The 14199-nt window shown below is 35.1% G+C and overlaps 1 protein-coding gene across 4 annotated transcripts in view; it reads right to left on the minus strand.

The window, feature by feature from the left end:
- The window catches only part of SPHKAP (SPHK1 interactor, AKAP domain containing), a 237239-nt gene that overhangs the window by 88464 nt on the left and 134576 nt on the right, over positions 1 to 14199 (minus strand). For all 4 annotated transcript variants that reach the window (XM_077155349.1, XM_077155348.1, XM_077155347.1 and 1 more), the window contains one exon: positions 12535 to 12642. In XM_077155349.1, coding sequence (XP_077011464.1) covers positions 12535 to 12642 — 108 coding nt within the window. The remainder of the gene's footprint in view (positions 1 to 12534; positions 12643 to 14199) is intronic.

A 14199-nucleotide genomic window follows, 5' to 3' on the forward strand; every position in this document is an offset into this window, starting at 1 on the left:
CCAGCTTTGGTATGGGGGTGATATTGGCTTTGTAGAATGAGTCAGGGAGTCTTCCCTTTCCTTCGGTGTTTTCGAAGAGTTAAGCAGAATTGGAGTCGTCTTCTTGCAATGTTTGGAAGAATTCCCCTGTGAAGTCATCTTGTCCTGGGCTTTTCTTTGCTGGGATGTTTTTGATTACTGATTCAATGTCTTTACTAGCAATTGGTTAGCTGAGATCTTCTATTTCTTCTTGAGTTGGTACAGGTACTCTATGTGCTTCTAAGAATTTGTCCATTTTATCTATGCTGTCTAATTTATTGACGTGCAGCTGTTCATAGTATCTTCTTGTAGTCCTAATTATTTCAGAAAGGTCAATAATAATGTTTCCTTTTTCATTTCTGAGTTTTGCTATTTGTATCCTCTCTTTTTATTATTTTTTTGCCTTGTCAGTCTAGCTAAATGTTTGTTAATTTTGTTTATCTCGTCAATGAGCCAACTTTCAGTTCTGTTAATTTTTTCTATTATTTTCTATATTGTATTTCATTTATCTCTATAATTTCCTCCCTTTTGCTTGCTTTGGTATAGTTTATCTTTTTTTAGTTCTTATAATTTTGAGGTTAGAGCTCTGATTTGAAGTCTTTCTTCTTTTTTAACATAAGTATTTAGAGTTACAGATTTCCTTTTCAGCACTGTCTTTCCTGCATCATACTTTTGGTATGCCATATTTTCATTTTCATTCTCCTCAAGATATTTCCTATTTTTGTCTCTTATTTCCTCTTTAATCCATAGGTTGTTTAAGAGTATTTTGTTTTCAGTTTCTACATATTTAGGAATTTTCCCTTTCTCCTTCGGTGAGATAAATGCCAGATGGATGAGAGTGTAGGCATTGCAGCTTGAGGTGACCCAGGGCTATGTTGCTTTACTTGAATCACATCCCCCACAAGAAATGTCCAAATTCTAACCCCTGGTCCAATGGGTGTGAACTCATTTGTAAGTGGGAGCTTCAAAAAACTATTAAGATGGGTTCAAATTGAATCAGGGTGAGCCTAAATCCAAAATGACTGGAGTCTTTATAAGCAAACGAAATTTGGACATGAAAGTAACAGTCACAGAAGGAGACAGAAAGAGACATATCTTTATGTGAACAAGGCAGACTGATTGGCAGCAAGCCACCACCCGAGCGCTACAGACATTAGAGCAGGCTGGGAATGGCAGAACTTTGATTTTGGACTTCTAGCCTCCAAAACTGAGACAATAAATTCCTGTTGTTTGAGTCAACCAGTTTGTAGTAACTGTTATAGCTGTCCTGACAAACTAAGACAATGTTAGATCTCATTGCCATTTATACCATCAGATGAAATAACTAGATAAGATCTGAGAGTAATTTATTTACAAACATGAGAGAATCTTGAATTTATTGACAATCATCCAAAAGCTAATTATCCTGGAATTTTTTTTTTTACATGGGTAGGCACTGGGAACCAAATCCAGGTCTCTGGCATGTCAGGTGAGAACTGTGCCTGCTGAGCCACCATGGCCCGCCCTTTTTTTTTTCGCATGGGCAGGCACCAGGAATCAAACCCAGGTCTCTGGCATGGCAGGCCTGCTGAGCCACCATGGCCAGCTTTTTTCATTTCTTGGAAATTTTTAATAATACTAATTTTGGGTCTTCAACATGGACTAATAATATAAATCCAAATAAACACAAGAATCATATAATCATTTGTACTTTTCAATTTTAAGACATTGTAATGAAATTATTATATTTTGAGGGGAGAGCTGATAGAATATTGAAAAAGTACTGTATTCACTAGATTAAGGTCTGGACTTGCTATTAATATAATCTGCAGCTTTGAGTATTCCATTTCCTTCATTGCTGTTTTTTTTTTCTTACTTGACAAATGAGTGAAATGGTTGATATAGCTTCTCAGGTTTATTCTGCGGTTCCATGAATAAATGAATACTTAATCACTCGGTTTGGTCAGAAAAGGAGATCAGTAGTACATTCTGTTTGTTTAGCATGTAGTGTGAATCCATTTACTGGTAGATATTTTATTTTGATGCTACAATTAAAATATGGTAAACAAATGTTGTGAGTGAGTTTCCAGTGTCAAAGTGTGTGCATGGCGGTGTACTTTCACTAGCCTGCATTTGGCATGACACATTAACAACTAAGATAAAGAAGGGGAATCAACTCTTTGGAATTCATATCCAGTTCAATTAAAAATCAGAGCCATGGCCTTGAATTGGACACTGAATTGACTCAGCAGCTTCTGGAGATATTCTGTGAATTTGGGGGTGGGAATGAGGATTGAGGGGACTGCAGATGTTATTCATACCATTGCAATAAAAATAATTACCTTAAAATAAACTTAGGAGTTGGTTGCTACAGTAGAGCTTTTAGGAGGAAAAAATAACAGTAACATTTTAAGGTTCCTAGAGTCTTTATTTTATTGCTTTGTTTGTTTTGCTTTGCATGAATTAAATATTTAGAAGAGATATGTGGAACTGTAAGGGATTAGAGAGTAGGGACCAAAAGGAGTAGCCAGAATTGAAAAAAATCACAACCAGCTTTCGATGACCAACTGGGGATGAAGAGTGGGGGAGAAATACAAGATGAGTATGGCTCTAAGGATTTCGACTTAGAAAATTTGTAGATTCTGAAATATCAATAGAAATGGAGAATTTAGGGAGCAGAGCATATTCTTGAGTTTTTACCTCCAGCCATACTGAATTTGAGGTATTTTTGAACTGCTCAGGTGAGTTTATCTAAAAGATATTTAGAACTAAGTCTAAACTACAGAGAAGTGGCCATCAGCATTGAGATGTGGTTGAAGCCATGAAGTTTGGATGAGATAACCCAGTGAGTGAGAACAGAGTGCAAGAAGGAGCCAGGCTTTTGGACAGAACTTTGGGAAACCACACGTTTAAGTGCCAGGCAGAAAGTGCAGAGATCTAGAAAGAAGATGGAGAAATAACTATTCCAGAGGTCAGAGGACTATCAGAAGTAAGAATGGTGTTCATGAAGCCATGAAGAATATAACTAGTTTTCAGAAGTTGGGTTTGGATTTGTGAGTTTGGTTAGTTGTACTATGGACCAAGTAATAATATAAGTAATGAGAACATGTCAGCAGATTTGGTGGCACTTATAAAAGCAATTTCAGCAGACTGGTGGGAAATGTATGCCAGATGGTAGAAACAGCAAATAAACTTTTTATTGGTCTTTAAGTTTGGTGCGCAAAAGAAGGAAGGACATAGGATGGACTGTTTGACAGGGAGTTAGAATGAAGGAAGGTGTTTACTGTTTGTTTTGTTTTTTATGTTTAAAGAGGAGTTAGAGAATCAGAAGCATTTACAAGGAAGGATGAGAAGTATATACATATTTTTAAGAATGCAGTGGTAAATAGTACTTTTATTGAGTAATGACCAATTTTCCTCTTTTAAGACAAAACAGTTTTAAGGGAATACAACATTGATGTAATTGACAAAATAGATGTCAGTTCCGAATAAAATAACAATTACAGGAAATTTTAATAGGTTTCATTGGAGTTAATCTGAAAGAATAGCAATATTTTCCCCCAAATTGGCCAGAATAAATGATGCTTCAAAGCTGAAATGACTGTTTTACCTGAACATAGGTGGAGTGAACGAGTCAGTAATAATTTATGAGGCATCTATCTGGTGCCAGGATCCCCAGACTAAGGAAACAGCATGGATGAAGGAGCCCAGATGTCTGAGGAACAGCATGTTTTCTAAGATACTAGGGGAAGGTTAGTGAGGAGGAGAGAAGGCTGATCAGGCTGCACAGTTTGGAAGGGCAGTTTTTGGAGGGTCTTGAATTAGATACTTGGGTATAAATTTATCTATCAAATTAAATAGGTCTTTGGAGCATTCTTGGTTGGGTCTTCATGATGTGAACTGGAGAGAGAGAGAGAGAGAGAGAGAAGGGGAATTCATATCCACTGTCAACTACCCTTTATTTTCCAGATTAGGTAGGACTTTATTTTCCAAGTCATCTACTGAGAGTGAGGCAAGATGGGATTGTGTTGTCTATTTGTGGTGAGTGGTAAAGTTTGGGTAAGCCAATTTTGAGAATGATAAACAAAGTCCTTCTTGGTAATGGATTTGTTCCTATGCAGAGTTTTGAACAAGGACACATTTGTTGGATGTCTAGGAACAGGGGTCTTAAATTCAAATGCAAATAGAAACCAGTAGGCAACAAGAGTGAGGCCAGCTGGACATGAAACGAAAGATGTTAGACACTGATGTCCCACCAGTTGATTCCAGCCCACAGATATAAGTATCTGTTTTACTTATACAATGTTGAAAGAAAATTGTATTATTGGGCAACATTCAGAAATCAGTAGATTCCATATAGACAACCAGATTTCTGACCTTTCTTGAAAAATTAGAAGGCCTGGCCATACAAGGGCCACATCACCATTTGTCAACAAGAGGCTGGAGCTGACTTGATACAGTCATGCTTCCTAGCTCGTGTGGGAAACTGTAAAAGGAAAGAACAACCTGGGTGCCAAGAGGAGATCTGTTATGTAGTAGGATTGGGGAGGTTTTCTTTCTTATTGCTATCAAATTGGCTGCTATATAATTGCATTATATTTGACATAAGAGAGTTATACATAAATATTATACACTTCAATATAGAAATTGAAAGCCTGGGATGCTCCACGGTGGCACAGTTAATAGATTCTATTTGGCGATAGAGACAATTGGCAGTAAATTCATTAATCTTGACCTACAGGCAGGCATCCTGAGAAAGGCTGTGACTGTCTCATGGGCCTTTTCTTTTATGTCCTTACTTCTGGTGCCTATGGCTTTTGATGAGGGCAACTAGTGGACTGAAATCATTTAAGAGAAGTGAAAGTAACTTTTTTCTTGCTTGCCTATCAACAAGTGGTGAGGTGCGGTTTGGGTGGAGGCATACGAATAGGAGATACCTCAGAGTAACTAGAGGCTAAAGTTTTAAAATCTTTAGAGCAGTAGTTCCCAAATAGGGGCATTTTTAGCTATTGGCATCTAGTAGGCCAGGGATACCACTAAATATCCTACAATGCATGGGTCAGACCCCCACAACAAAGAAATATCCAGCTCAATATGCTAATAGTGTTGAGGGTAAGTGATTCTGCTTCCAGACAATTCACCCCTGCATGGCAGGTAAAATCACCCTCATCCCTGCTGACAATAAGCAGTCTGCTTAATGATTACACTAAACCAAATCTGAGCCATAACTTAGCAAAGGGCTAAATTTCCTTTAACCCTCACTCAGCCAGTTCAGATGTTTCCAGCAAAGATCTTAAATACCTCCAGAGAATCCAATTAAATGCCACTAATGTCACAGAGCATCCACAGTGGACCAGACACTGTCCCGGGTGCTGTCTGGAATGTAAGTGAGGGCTATCTCTGTTCTAAATATAGTGTAATAACCAGTAGGGAAAGAAGGAATTCTGCTTTTAGAACTTTCCTGTTTCCTGATAAACCTCTAAGGTGAGATTACTGGTTGTTACAAAAGAAAGCAATAGTACTCAGAACTAAAAGCAGCCATCTGATGGTGGTATTAGCTAGGTTTGCCTTTTAATTTCTGATTATTTTCTAATACTTGAGATTCTACATTGTAAACAAACAAATGAATAAACGTACAAAGAAACTCACACAACCAAACTTCTAACTAGTTTTCACGGGACTTTAGAAGAACTGATTAAAAAAGACATGTTAATATAAACAAATACTTTCACTAAAAGAATCGAAAATTATGTAATCAATATCCTTGAAGTTTAAAGGAAACTTAATGGGAAAAATGATTTATGGCTGTTGGTTTTCTTGGTTGACAGGTTTTCTACTCAAAGGAAAATTGCTATGAAATAGCAGGAATTATATGAAATTCGAAACAAATCTACTCTGAGATATTTTAATAACATATTATCCTGTCAAATGAATTTTAAAAAAACAAGTAAGACATATTAAATGCCCAGGTTTTAAAAGTACACTGCATTTTCAGTAGCAAAAATGTCAAGAAACATAAAATACTTCACCATTTCTTTGAAACTTAGGCATACATGCTCAAATAATCTCTTTTTACTCTTGCACCCCTTAGAAATGAAGATCATTGACTGAAAACTTATAAGAATGCCCCAAAACTCATCCTAACCCTCCTTCTCTGTCTATACACTCTCCCTGGTTTGGTTCATCTCCTTTCTTCTCTGGGTTTTGAATACCATCTTCAAACTGATGACCTTCAAATCTTTGTCTCTTGCCCTGGTCTTACCAACAACTCCCACTTGTACAACTACTCACTTGACTTCTATCTCCACATGGATAACCAAGAGATGCCCAGCATCATTCTCCTCATATCCAACTCCAACCTCATCCTCCTCCTTCAGTTTTTCCCATCCTATCAGTCACCGCCTAGACGCTCAAACCAAAACACAGACGTTCTTATTGACTTCTCTCTTTCCTGCATCCATTCCAATATCAAGTCTTGCTTAATATATGGCTTGCACAATTGTGTAGCCTATTTTTATGCATTTATTTCCATGTCCTTAATAGTTTTTACAAACATGGTGTGTAGAGGATGCATAAGTCTTCATGGGATGTCCAAAGTTTATTCAAGCATTCCTATACCCATAGAGCATGTATGTTCTTTTTAATTTTCACCATCACATGCTGTTAGTATTACTGAACAAATTATATGCACAGGCACTGTACTAACACTTTACAAATGTTAACACATTTAATTCTTATATTAATAATAGTACTTTACTATTACTATCTCCCTTTTGTGGGTGAGTAAAGGGACGTACATGGAGGTTAAACAATTTATCCAAAGTCTTATAGCTAGAAAGTGGAGGAGCTAGATTTTAAACCAAAGCAGGCTGTACCTAGAGTGCCCTAGGTACATCAGTTTATATGTCAATCATATTTTATACCAGTCTTCAGAATTTATTTCTAGAAGTGGACCAATAGGTATGAACATTTTAAATGCTTCTAATAATACATATTATAAAATTGTCCTCTATAAAGATTGTACTAATTTTATCAATTTACACTCCCAATGTCAGTTGCTGAGTGTCCTTTTTAACTATACTTGCATCAACATTAGGAGGTATAATTTTTAAAAATCTTGAACAGTTTGTTAGGAACAGGCTGTATAAAAATTATAGTTGCATCTCTGATTAACAGGGTGATTGATTCTTTCCCATATATATTGATAACTCTGTTTCTTATTTTGAAAATTTCTTACATTTGGCTCATGTCAACTTTTCTATTGGAGTTTCCAGTTTTTTTCATACTGATTTATGGAAGCTATTCATGTATTGAGACTAAAAACCTGAATTTATCAAATATATTGCTTATAGTTTTAAGAGTGCTGTCGTTTGGCTTTTTATTTTATTTTTATATTATTTCCTGAAGCACATATATTTTAAAATTGGTTTCTATCTTTGCATCAAGCCTAAATAGTTATATAAATAATCACTTATATTTCCCTTTGAATTCCTTTTCATATTATCAATTATTGAAAACCTCATCCAATTTATCTAATGTTTAGATATACATTGAAATTCCTTGAGTCAGTAAAAGCAAGTCAATGGGCTTAATTTTTATTATATAACATTTTACCTACAACATATGAGAGAGAATTTTAGGCTCAATGTTCAACAAGAATGAAATTGTAAAAACTATCTATGTGAAGGTTTCAAGATCCAAGACATTGGAAAATCAATGATTGAGGTCTCAGGCCTGTCCTCAAATTAATACTGCATGGGTTTGACCACACGCAAGGTTTAGCCCTCAGATTATTTATCAAAACCCCCTTCTCAGATTTATTTCTCACCCTTCTTGAGCTTCTGATTTTTTATATACCACCTTTATGGAGTAGAGTTATCTAGTAGCTTGGTAGATGGGTCTTTTCTCCACAGAATAAAGTTGTGCTTCTCAGTAAAGTGGCTTTTCCTAATTCATTACATGTGGAGACTTGGTAAATTTAGTGGAAATTTCACTTGACTGAAACTCTGAGGTTTTCCTCAGGACCCTGAGATTCTCAGAGATGTTCAGAAAGCACAGCACAGGGTGAAGTGAGGCCCCTGCAGACCGGATTCTGGGCTTCTTGTGCCACTTCACTCCAAGCTTGCCTGCTCTATCTACTTTATCTGAGCTGGATATTAAGAAGGAAGCTTCCAAAGCAGTTCCTTACCGGATCAATCTAAGGGTGAGGGAGGTGCTCAAATCCCCTGAAACATGGCAAGATGGGAGAAACAGAATTTCCTAGAACTTCTCTAGTAAATACAGAATCTCTGTTTTGCTTAGAGGCTGGCTGACTTCTGTTCCTGGTATTCAATTATTTACTTTCCTGCAGGCCATATTTGCTTTTCTTTGAAAACTGTTGAATAAATATTTGAAGAATGTCATTGTCCAGTGGGTGCTGGCTTAGGTGCTTGTAAAAGGACTTCTGTAAGTCTGGCTCAATCCTGGTTTTAAATATTTATGCTCCACACTCAAGTATGTAGGTGTGCAAAAGCTTGTGCAGCTCACTGTCAGAAGTTTCAGGAAAAAATTATATATGTATATTTAGACACATCCATAGGCATAAAGAGAGAGAAGAAGAAGCAAATGTACTAAACAATTAGCATTTGAGTATTTAAGAATTCTCTGTATCCTTTTTGCAATTTTTCTATAAGCCTCAAAGCAATTTTTCTACGAACATGAAATTAAAGAAATAATAAGAAAGGAATTTTTAAAATCATGTTCCAAAATTGATTTTTAAAGGAAAGAAAACATTAAAAGTTGCTATAAATAGCTGAGCTAGATGAAGTAAAATGTCCCTTCAGTTTTAGAATGATGTATTTCCTTGGCCATGTGTGTCAATACTTTTCTAACTTATCAATTGGGACACTTGTCTTTTTTTTGTTTTTACTTTTTTTTTTTAATTTCCGTATAGATTGGGAATGGGTATATTTGGAGAAACAATATAATATAAAAATCAGGATCTGAAACACCATTTTGTCATTGTTGCCCTTGATTGCATTCATTTCAGAAACCCACAGGAGAACTGCCAAATACCTTAATTTTGCAATGCCATGAGTGGAATGTGTTTCAACTTCATTTATTTATTTACAAATTTAAAGCAAATGTACCTTATATTTCAAGCACTGTTGTCTATTAAAGTGCATGTTAGAAGGAAGGTATACTTTGTTTGGCAGTTGATAACTAGGATTTTGAAAATGATCAGAAAGGAAAAAGCCTGACAGTACTATGAAGAGAAATAATATGAATTGCTAAGGTAACTTTAATGGAGCATTAAAACAAAAGTTTCTAAGTCTAAAATTAAATTAAATCTAAAATTAATTCCCAATAAAGCTAAAATTAAAATTTAAATCTAACATTAAATTCCAGTATACAACAAAAAAGCAATAACAGATTAAAAAGGGGTTAATTTGCTTTTAACTTTTTTTTTTTAAGTTGAAAACTGAAAAGTTCAATCCCTACCACGTATGTTTAGGACCTCTTCTATTAAGAAAATATCCTGGTTATTGGGTTTTGGAGATTGACTTCCAGTTTCATTATCCAACTCCATGTTTCCCTTACTTGAAATAATGTGTTTCTTAAACACCCTGAGGATTGGTCCATGAATTTTTTTCAGCCTGACAAATCTGAAAGAAAGTAAAACTTGACAGCTTTGTAGAATTCCATTGAGAAAAACATAAACACAATTTTGATATTTAATGTCTTTTGAAAGTGACTTCAGCGAGCTTCTGAGCCAGCTTTCTGGTGCAGGGCTCTTCTTGGCGTGCCTGGCATATTCCTTTCCTCTCCCAGAGCACAGGCTGGTTGAACCCTAACCCTATCCCGGCTCCAAATGCAGCACCCTCTCGAAGAAACAACTAAAACACATCATGTGGTGTCTCAAAACAAACATCCTCACTGACACATGCACGCACATCCCTAACGTTTTCCCGACAAGATGTTTTCTCTTAAGAAAATATTTAAATAGAATCTTGAATTCAGAAAATGATACAGTGAAGTACTTAGTTCTAAGAAACCATGAATCTAAATACTTGGAGTTCAATATAATGAATAATAAGCTAATCAAAGCTTCATAGGAAAAAGTTGTTGGCTCATTTTATCAGGAAGAAATGAATTAAAGAAACGATTAATTTAAGGTAGGGGTCCTAAGATTAAAAGGCAATAAAATACACGACGCTATTGCTACATGTTCCTCAAATTCTGTGTCTATTTGTAAATAGATTTATGTTCAGGATGATTTTATGAACTTACATTTTTTATGAGGTTAAAATTTAATGAGGATGTTATTTTTAAATCCAGCTGTTTGTTTTTCTTTAAAATAATGCTCTCATTGTCATGCTACTGTGAAGAAATGGTTTTAAAAAGGAATTAAGTGCTTTCCCCTTATCATTTTGTCCACTCTTTCTGTATAGCTATTTTCTTCAAAGCTCTCTGCCCCAGCTAACCAGCTTTGTAGCTTACCTCTATTTTTCCTCTAGATAATAGTTTCCCCTTACCAATACCCAACTCTGAAACTAGAAATCTGTGCCACACAGTAAGAGAAAGAATTTAGAAATTAAAGAAAAGTTATTCCAGGATATTTTTGAGAGTTAGGGCTAGTTTGTCACAAGGAACCTGAGATTTCTTTTAGGTTTAGGGTCTATAGATAATTTTTAGAGTTTGTGTCAGTTTCAATTATCATAAACTATTAGAAGAAAGTGAATCTTCCTAACTACCTTTCATTTGTGTTTAGATTTTCTTTTTCTGGTAAAAACAGGGAGAAGAAGCAAAAACACAAGGTGAAGTCAGCTAAATCACACTGATGACAACTTCAGTAATTAGGAAAGTGAGTCACAGACTTTTACGTCCCAATCTGAGTCTAAGGGGCTCGGTGGGTGATGGAGAGTTTTCTTACACACATGAAAATCCCAATGTAAGCCTTACATTTGGCCATAAGTATTGGCATTTCTAATAGATTTCTATTTATAATGGTTTTTTCTTTATTGAAGAAGTTACAGCTTTACACAACAATCATGCATAAAACGTAGGAGTCCTCTATACCACCCTATTGTAACACCTCACATCAGTGTGGAACATTCGTCACAATTGACGATAGCACATTTTTATAATTGTATTATTATCTATAGTCCATAGTAACTTAGGGTTCATTATGTAGTGTAGTTCCATGGATTTTTTCTTTTTTAAGGAAAAACCAAACCACTAAAATATAAAATTGAGAGAAGACCTCTTTGTCTGTCATTACACATTTTTCAATGCCATTCCTTTTGTGCCTTCTCCAAGCAGCAGTCTGCAGTGCAGCAGCTGTTGGGATGACAGCTTTGACTACAGTGCCAGCTGCTGATAGCATGACACTTCCATTTTTCTTACTTCTTCAATTTATAGGTGTATAATTAAAGATCTGTATCAGCAAATGCCTGAATTTTCCAACTCAGAGTTGAATTTGATGCAAAGAAGGTACCGCTATTACTTGCCGAGTGATCCTTTTTGTTTTCCCCAAAGATTTTTAGCCAGTGACTAGATTCCTAGACAGGGGGTCAAAAGTACCAGAAATAGCAGTACAATCACAATCATTTTTCTTAACAAAGAGAATGAGTTAAGTCTATTCAAAGGACTATACATTCCTTGCACTACAAGACTCTGTTGTAGGAGAATGTAAAATGTTTTACGTCTTCTATATTTCAATGCTCCTTACATAAAAAAGCTTTCCCTTTTAATTTTCAGCCTTTGGGTATTTTTTTTCTCTCTTTCTTCCAACAGAAATGCTGGCATGTATGCAACTTACCAGGAGATGCTCATAGATAATGCTGTCAATTTAGTCATGAGAATTACATTTCTCTCCTTTTTGGAAACATTCTCTCCATCCTCTATAATCATGATCCCATAAGAGCTAGGAAGTTTCAATTAAAATGAAGACATAAAGCTTTGTAGAATATATAGGAAGGAACATATTTTCACAAAAATAAGATGTACCCACATTCTAAACCATACGAATTTTACTGCTTATCTCTAAGAACATCTCTTACTTTGAAAACAAAGGGTCTGCATGTAAAGCTCAATTTCACTATGCTAAAATGCATGCTTGTAAAATTTTTAGGTTGAAGGATTTTCAAATAATGATAATAATTTAAAAGAATGACTGAAACATTTTTTACACAATTTTCATGTTGGAAAATACGTACTAGCAGGGGTTACAAAATAACCTGAAAGACTCTAAGAGAGCTATTGAATAGTCTTTTATGTCACATCATACAATTTTATTTCTGATTTTTTCTCTCTTTGATTTTGAAAACATAAACTTTTTTTTCCTTAGCATGTTACTGATCAGATTAATTTACATGTTGAAACCAGTACATACAAACATCACAGAACAAACAGGTCTGTGTCATTCTAGTATGTTTTCAAAAGGATACCCTCCCAGCCTTGTATTTAATGAATTATACAACTTCTGTCCTAAGCATGGGCAAACTTGAATGTTTCCCTGCTTTATCAGACAGTATTCCCAGAGTTTTGTGTACTTACAGAAGCACAGTTTTCAGATTTGTCTTCCACAAACCCAATCTGGCAGGGTGTTCTCTGATTCTGCAACCAGTAATCTGTAGACTCTAGTAGACTATTGCTGCGAAGAACCTAAGGGAAATGAGAAACCCTTTTCAGTGCATTTGGGCAGAGTTTTGATTTAAGCAAGCAGCCTCTTCTGAAGAATCTGTGTTTTCTCTTCCCCAGAACATGTGGCTATTAGAAAATACTTTCAACAAAATGGCAACACTAGATCATGTAAAATATTCAATCAGGAATTGGCTTTAGAGGAGCTCATTTATGTTAACATTGATTTTTCTTCTCTTATCAAACTTGACACCTAGAAGCTTCAATATCTGTAGGACTTTAATATAATCCTCAATCAAATGATTGTTTTGAAATATGGCCAAATTGGCAATGGGGATCAAACTTTATTTTAGTGATAGTGTGCTTTCACACTACATAACTGTTTTTCTTTTGAAAAAAATGTTTTTCCTTTGTTGCAATACTGCTACTGAAAATATGATTCTTAAGCTCTTCAGCTTTGCTATTAGAATTGTGAAATAGAGTAATTTTTCAGATACATCTTTTAGAAAATTTAGAAATTTTGAAAACTTATGTCGTTTCAAAATTATCAGGAATAAGTAAAGCCAGAAGGTAATAATTTCCATGTTGAAGGGTAAATCAAAAGAATTTGGATACAGTAACAAAACTAAATATGACTTACAAATGCATTGTTTCTGGGTTTGGATTTTGAAGCAACAAAGAAAAATCATATTTCTGACAAGCACATTTTGAAGATAAAATCTCATAAATAGCCAAATGACTGAACTCCTAATGTTTAACTACCCAGATATTTTATAAATTTTCTCATCTTTCATAACAGATATGTACCCTCTATTTTATAATATTACATGTCTGCTAATATTTGACTACTACAACTCACTTAAGCAACATGACAGATTTACTCTGTTTGGTTAATGACAGGAAAAATAGAATGATACTCAAATAACACTTCAAGTATATTCAATTATGCAACAAAGGATTGTCTTCTTTTTTTTATTCTAAGATCAAAATAATTGATTTTACCTCTACAAAGTGAGTTAATTATATCTCTGATACATTTTCTGCAATATCTGTGGTTTAGCTGAGTGATATTATTACTTCTATACCTTTATCCATTGATTGTTTAACATTACCTAGAAATGGCAAATTTTCATCATTCTCTTCTATAACAGTACAACAAGACACTTTGCAAGCGAATGGGGAATGGAATGATGATCCTGGGTTATTATTTCAGACTGAAGTTGGCTATGGAATGTCTCATTTCTCTTAAAAATTTTACCTAAAGTATGGCCTGGAATCCCTAGGAGGCCCTGAGACCATTCAGGCAGTCCAGTGGTCAAACAATTTTATAACAATGCTAAGATGTCATTTACCCTTTTCACTCTCATTATCACATGCATGTACAGTGGAATTTTCTAGAGGCTACACGATGTGTGACAGCATAACAGAGTGAATGCAGGAGCAGAGGGGAGAGACCCGCTGTCTTTTTTTAAGCAAGACAGCAAAGAGATTTGCAAAAATGTAAAATGATGTCACTTTTCTCACAAAAGTGTCTTTTTTGTTTGTTTTAGAAAACAGATATTTTTCATAAAAAATGCTACT

Source organism: Tamandua tetradactyla, chromosome 3 (genome assembly GCF_023851605.1).
Source record: "Tamandua tetradactyla isolate mTamTet1 chromosome 3, mTamTet1.pri, whole genome shotgun sequence".
NCBI lineage: Eukaryota > Metazoa > Chordata > Mammalia > Pilosa > Myrmecophagidae > Tamandua > Tamandua tetradactyla.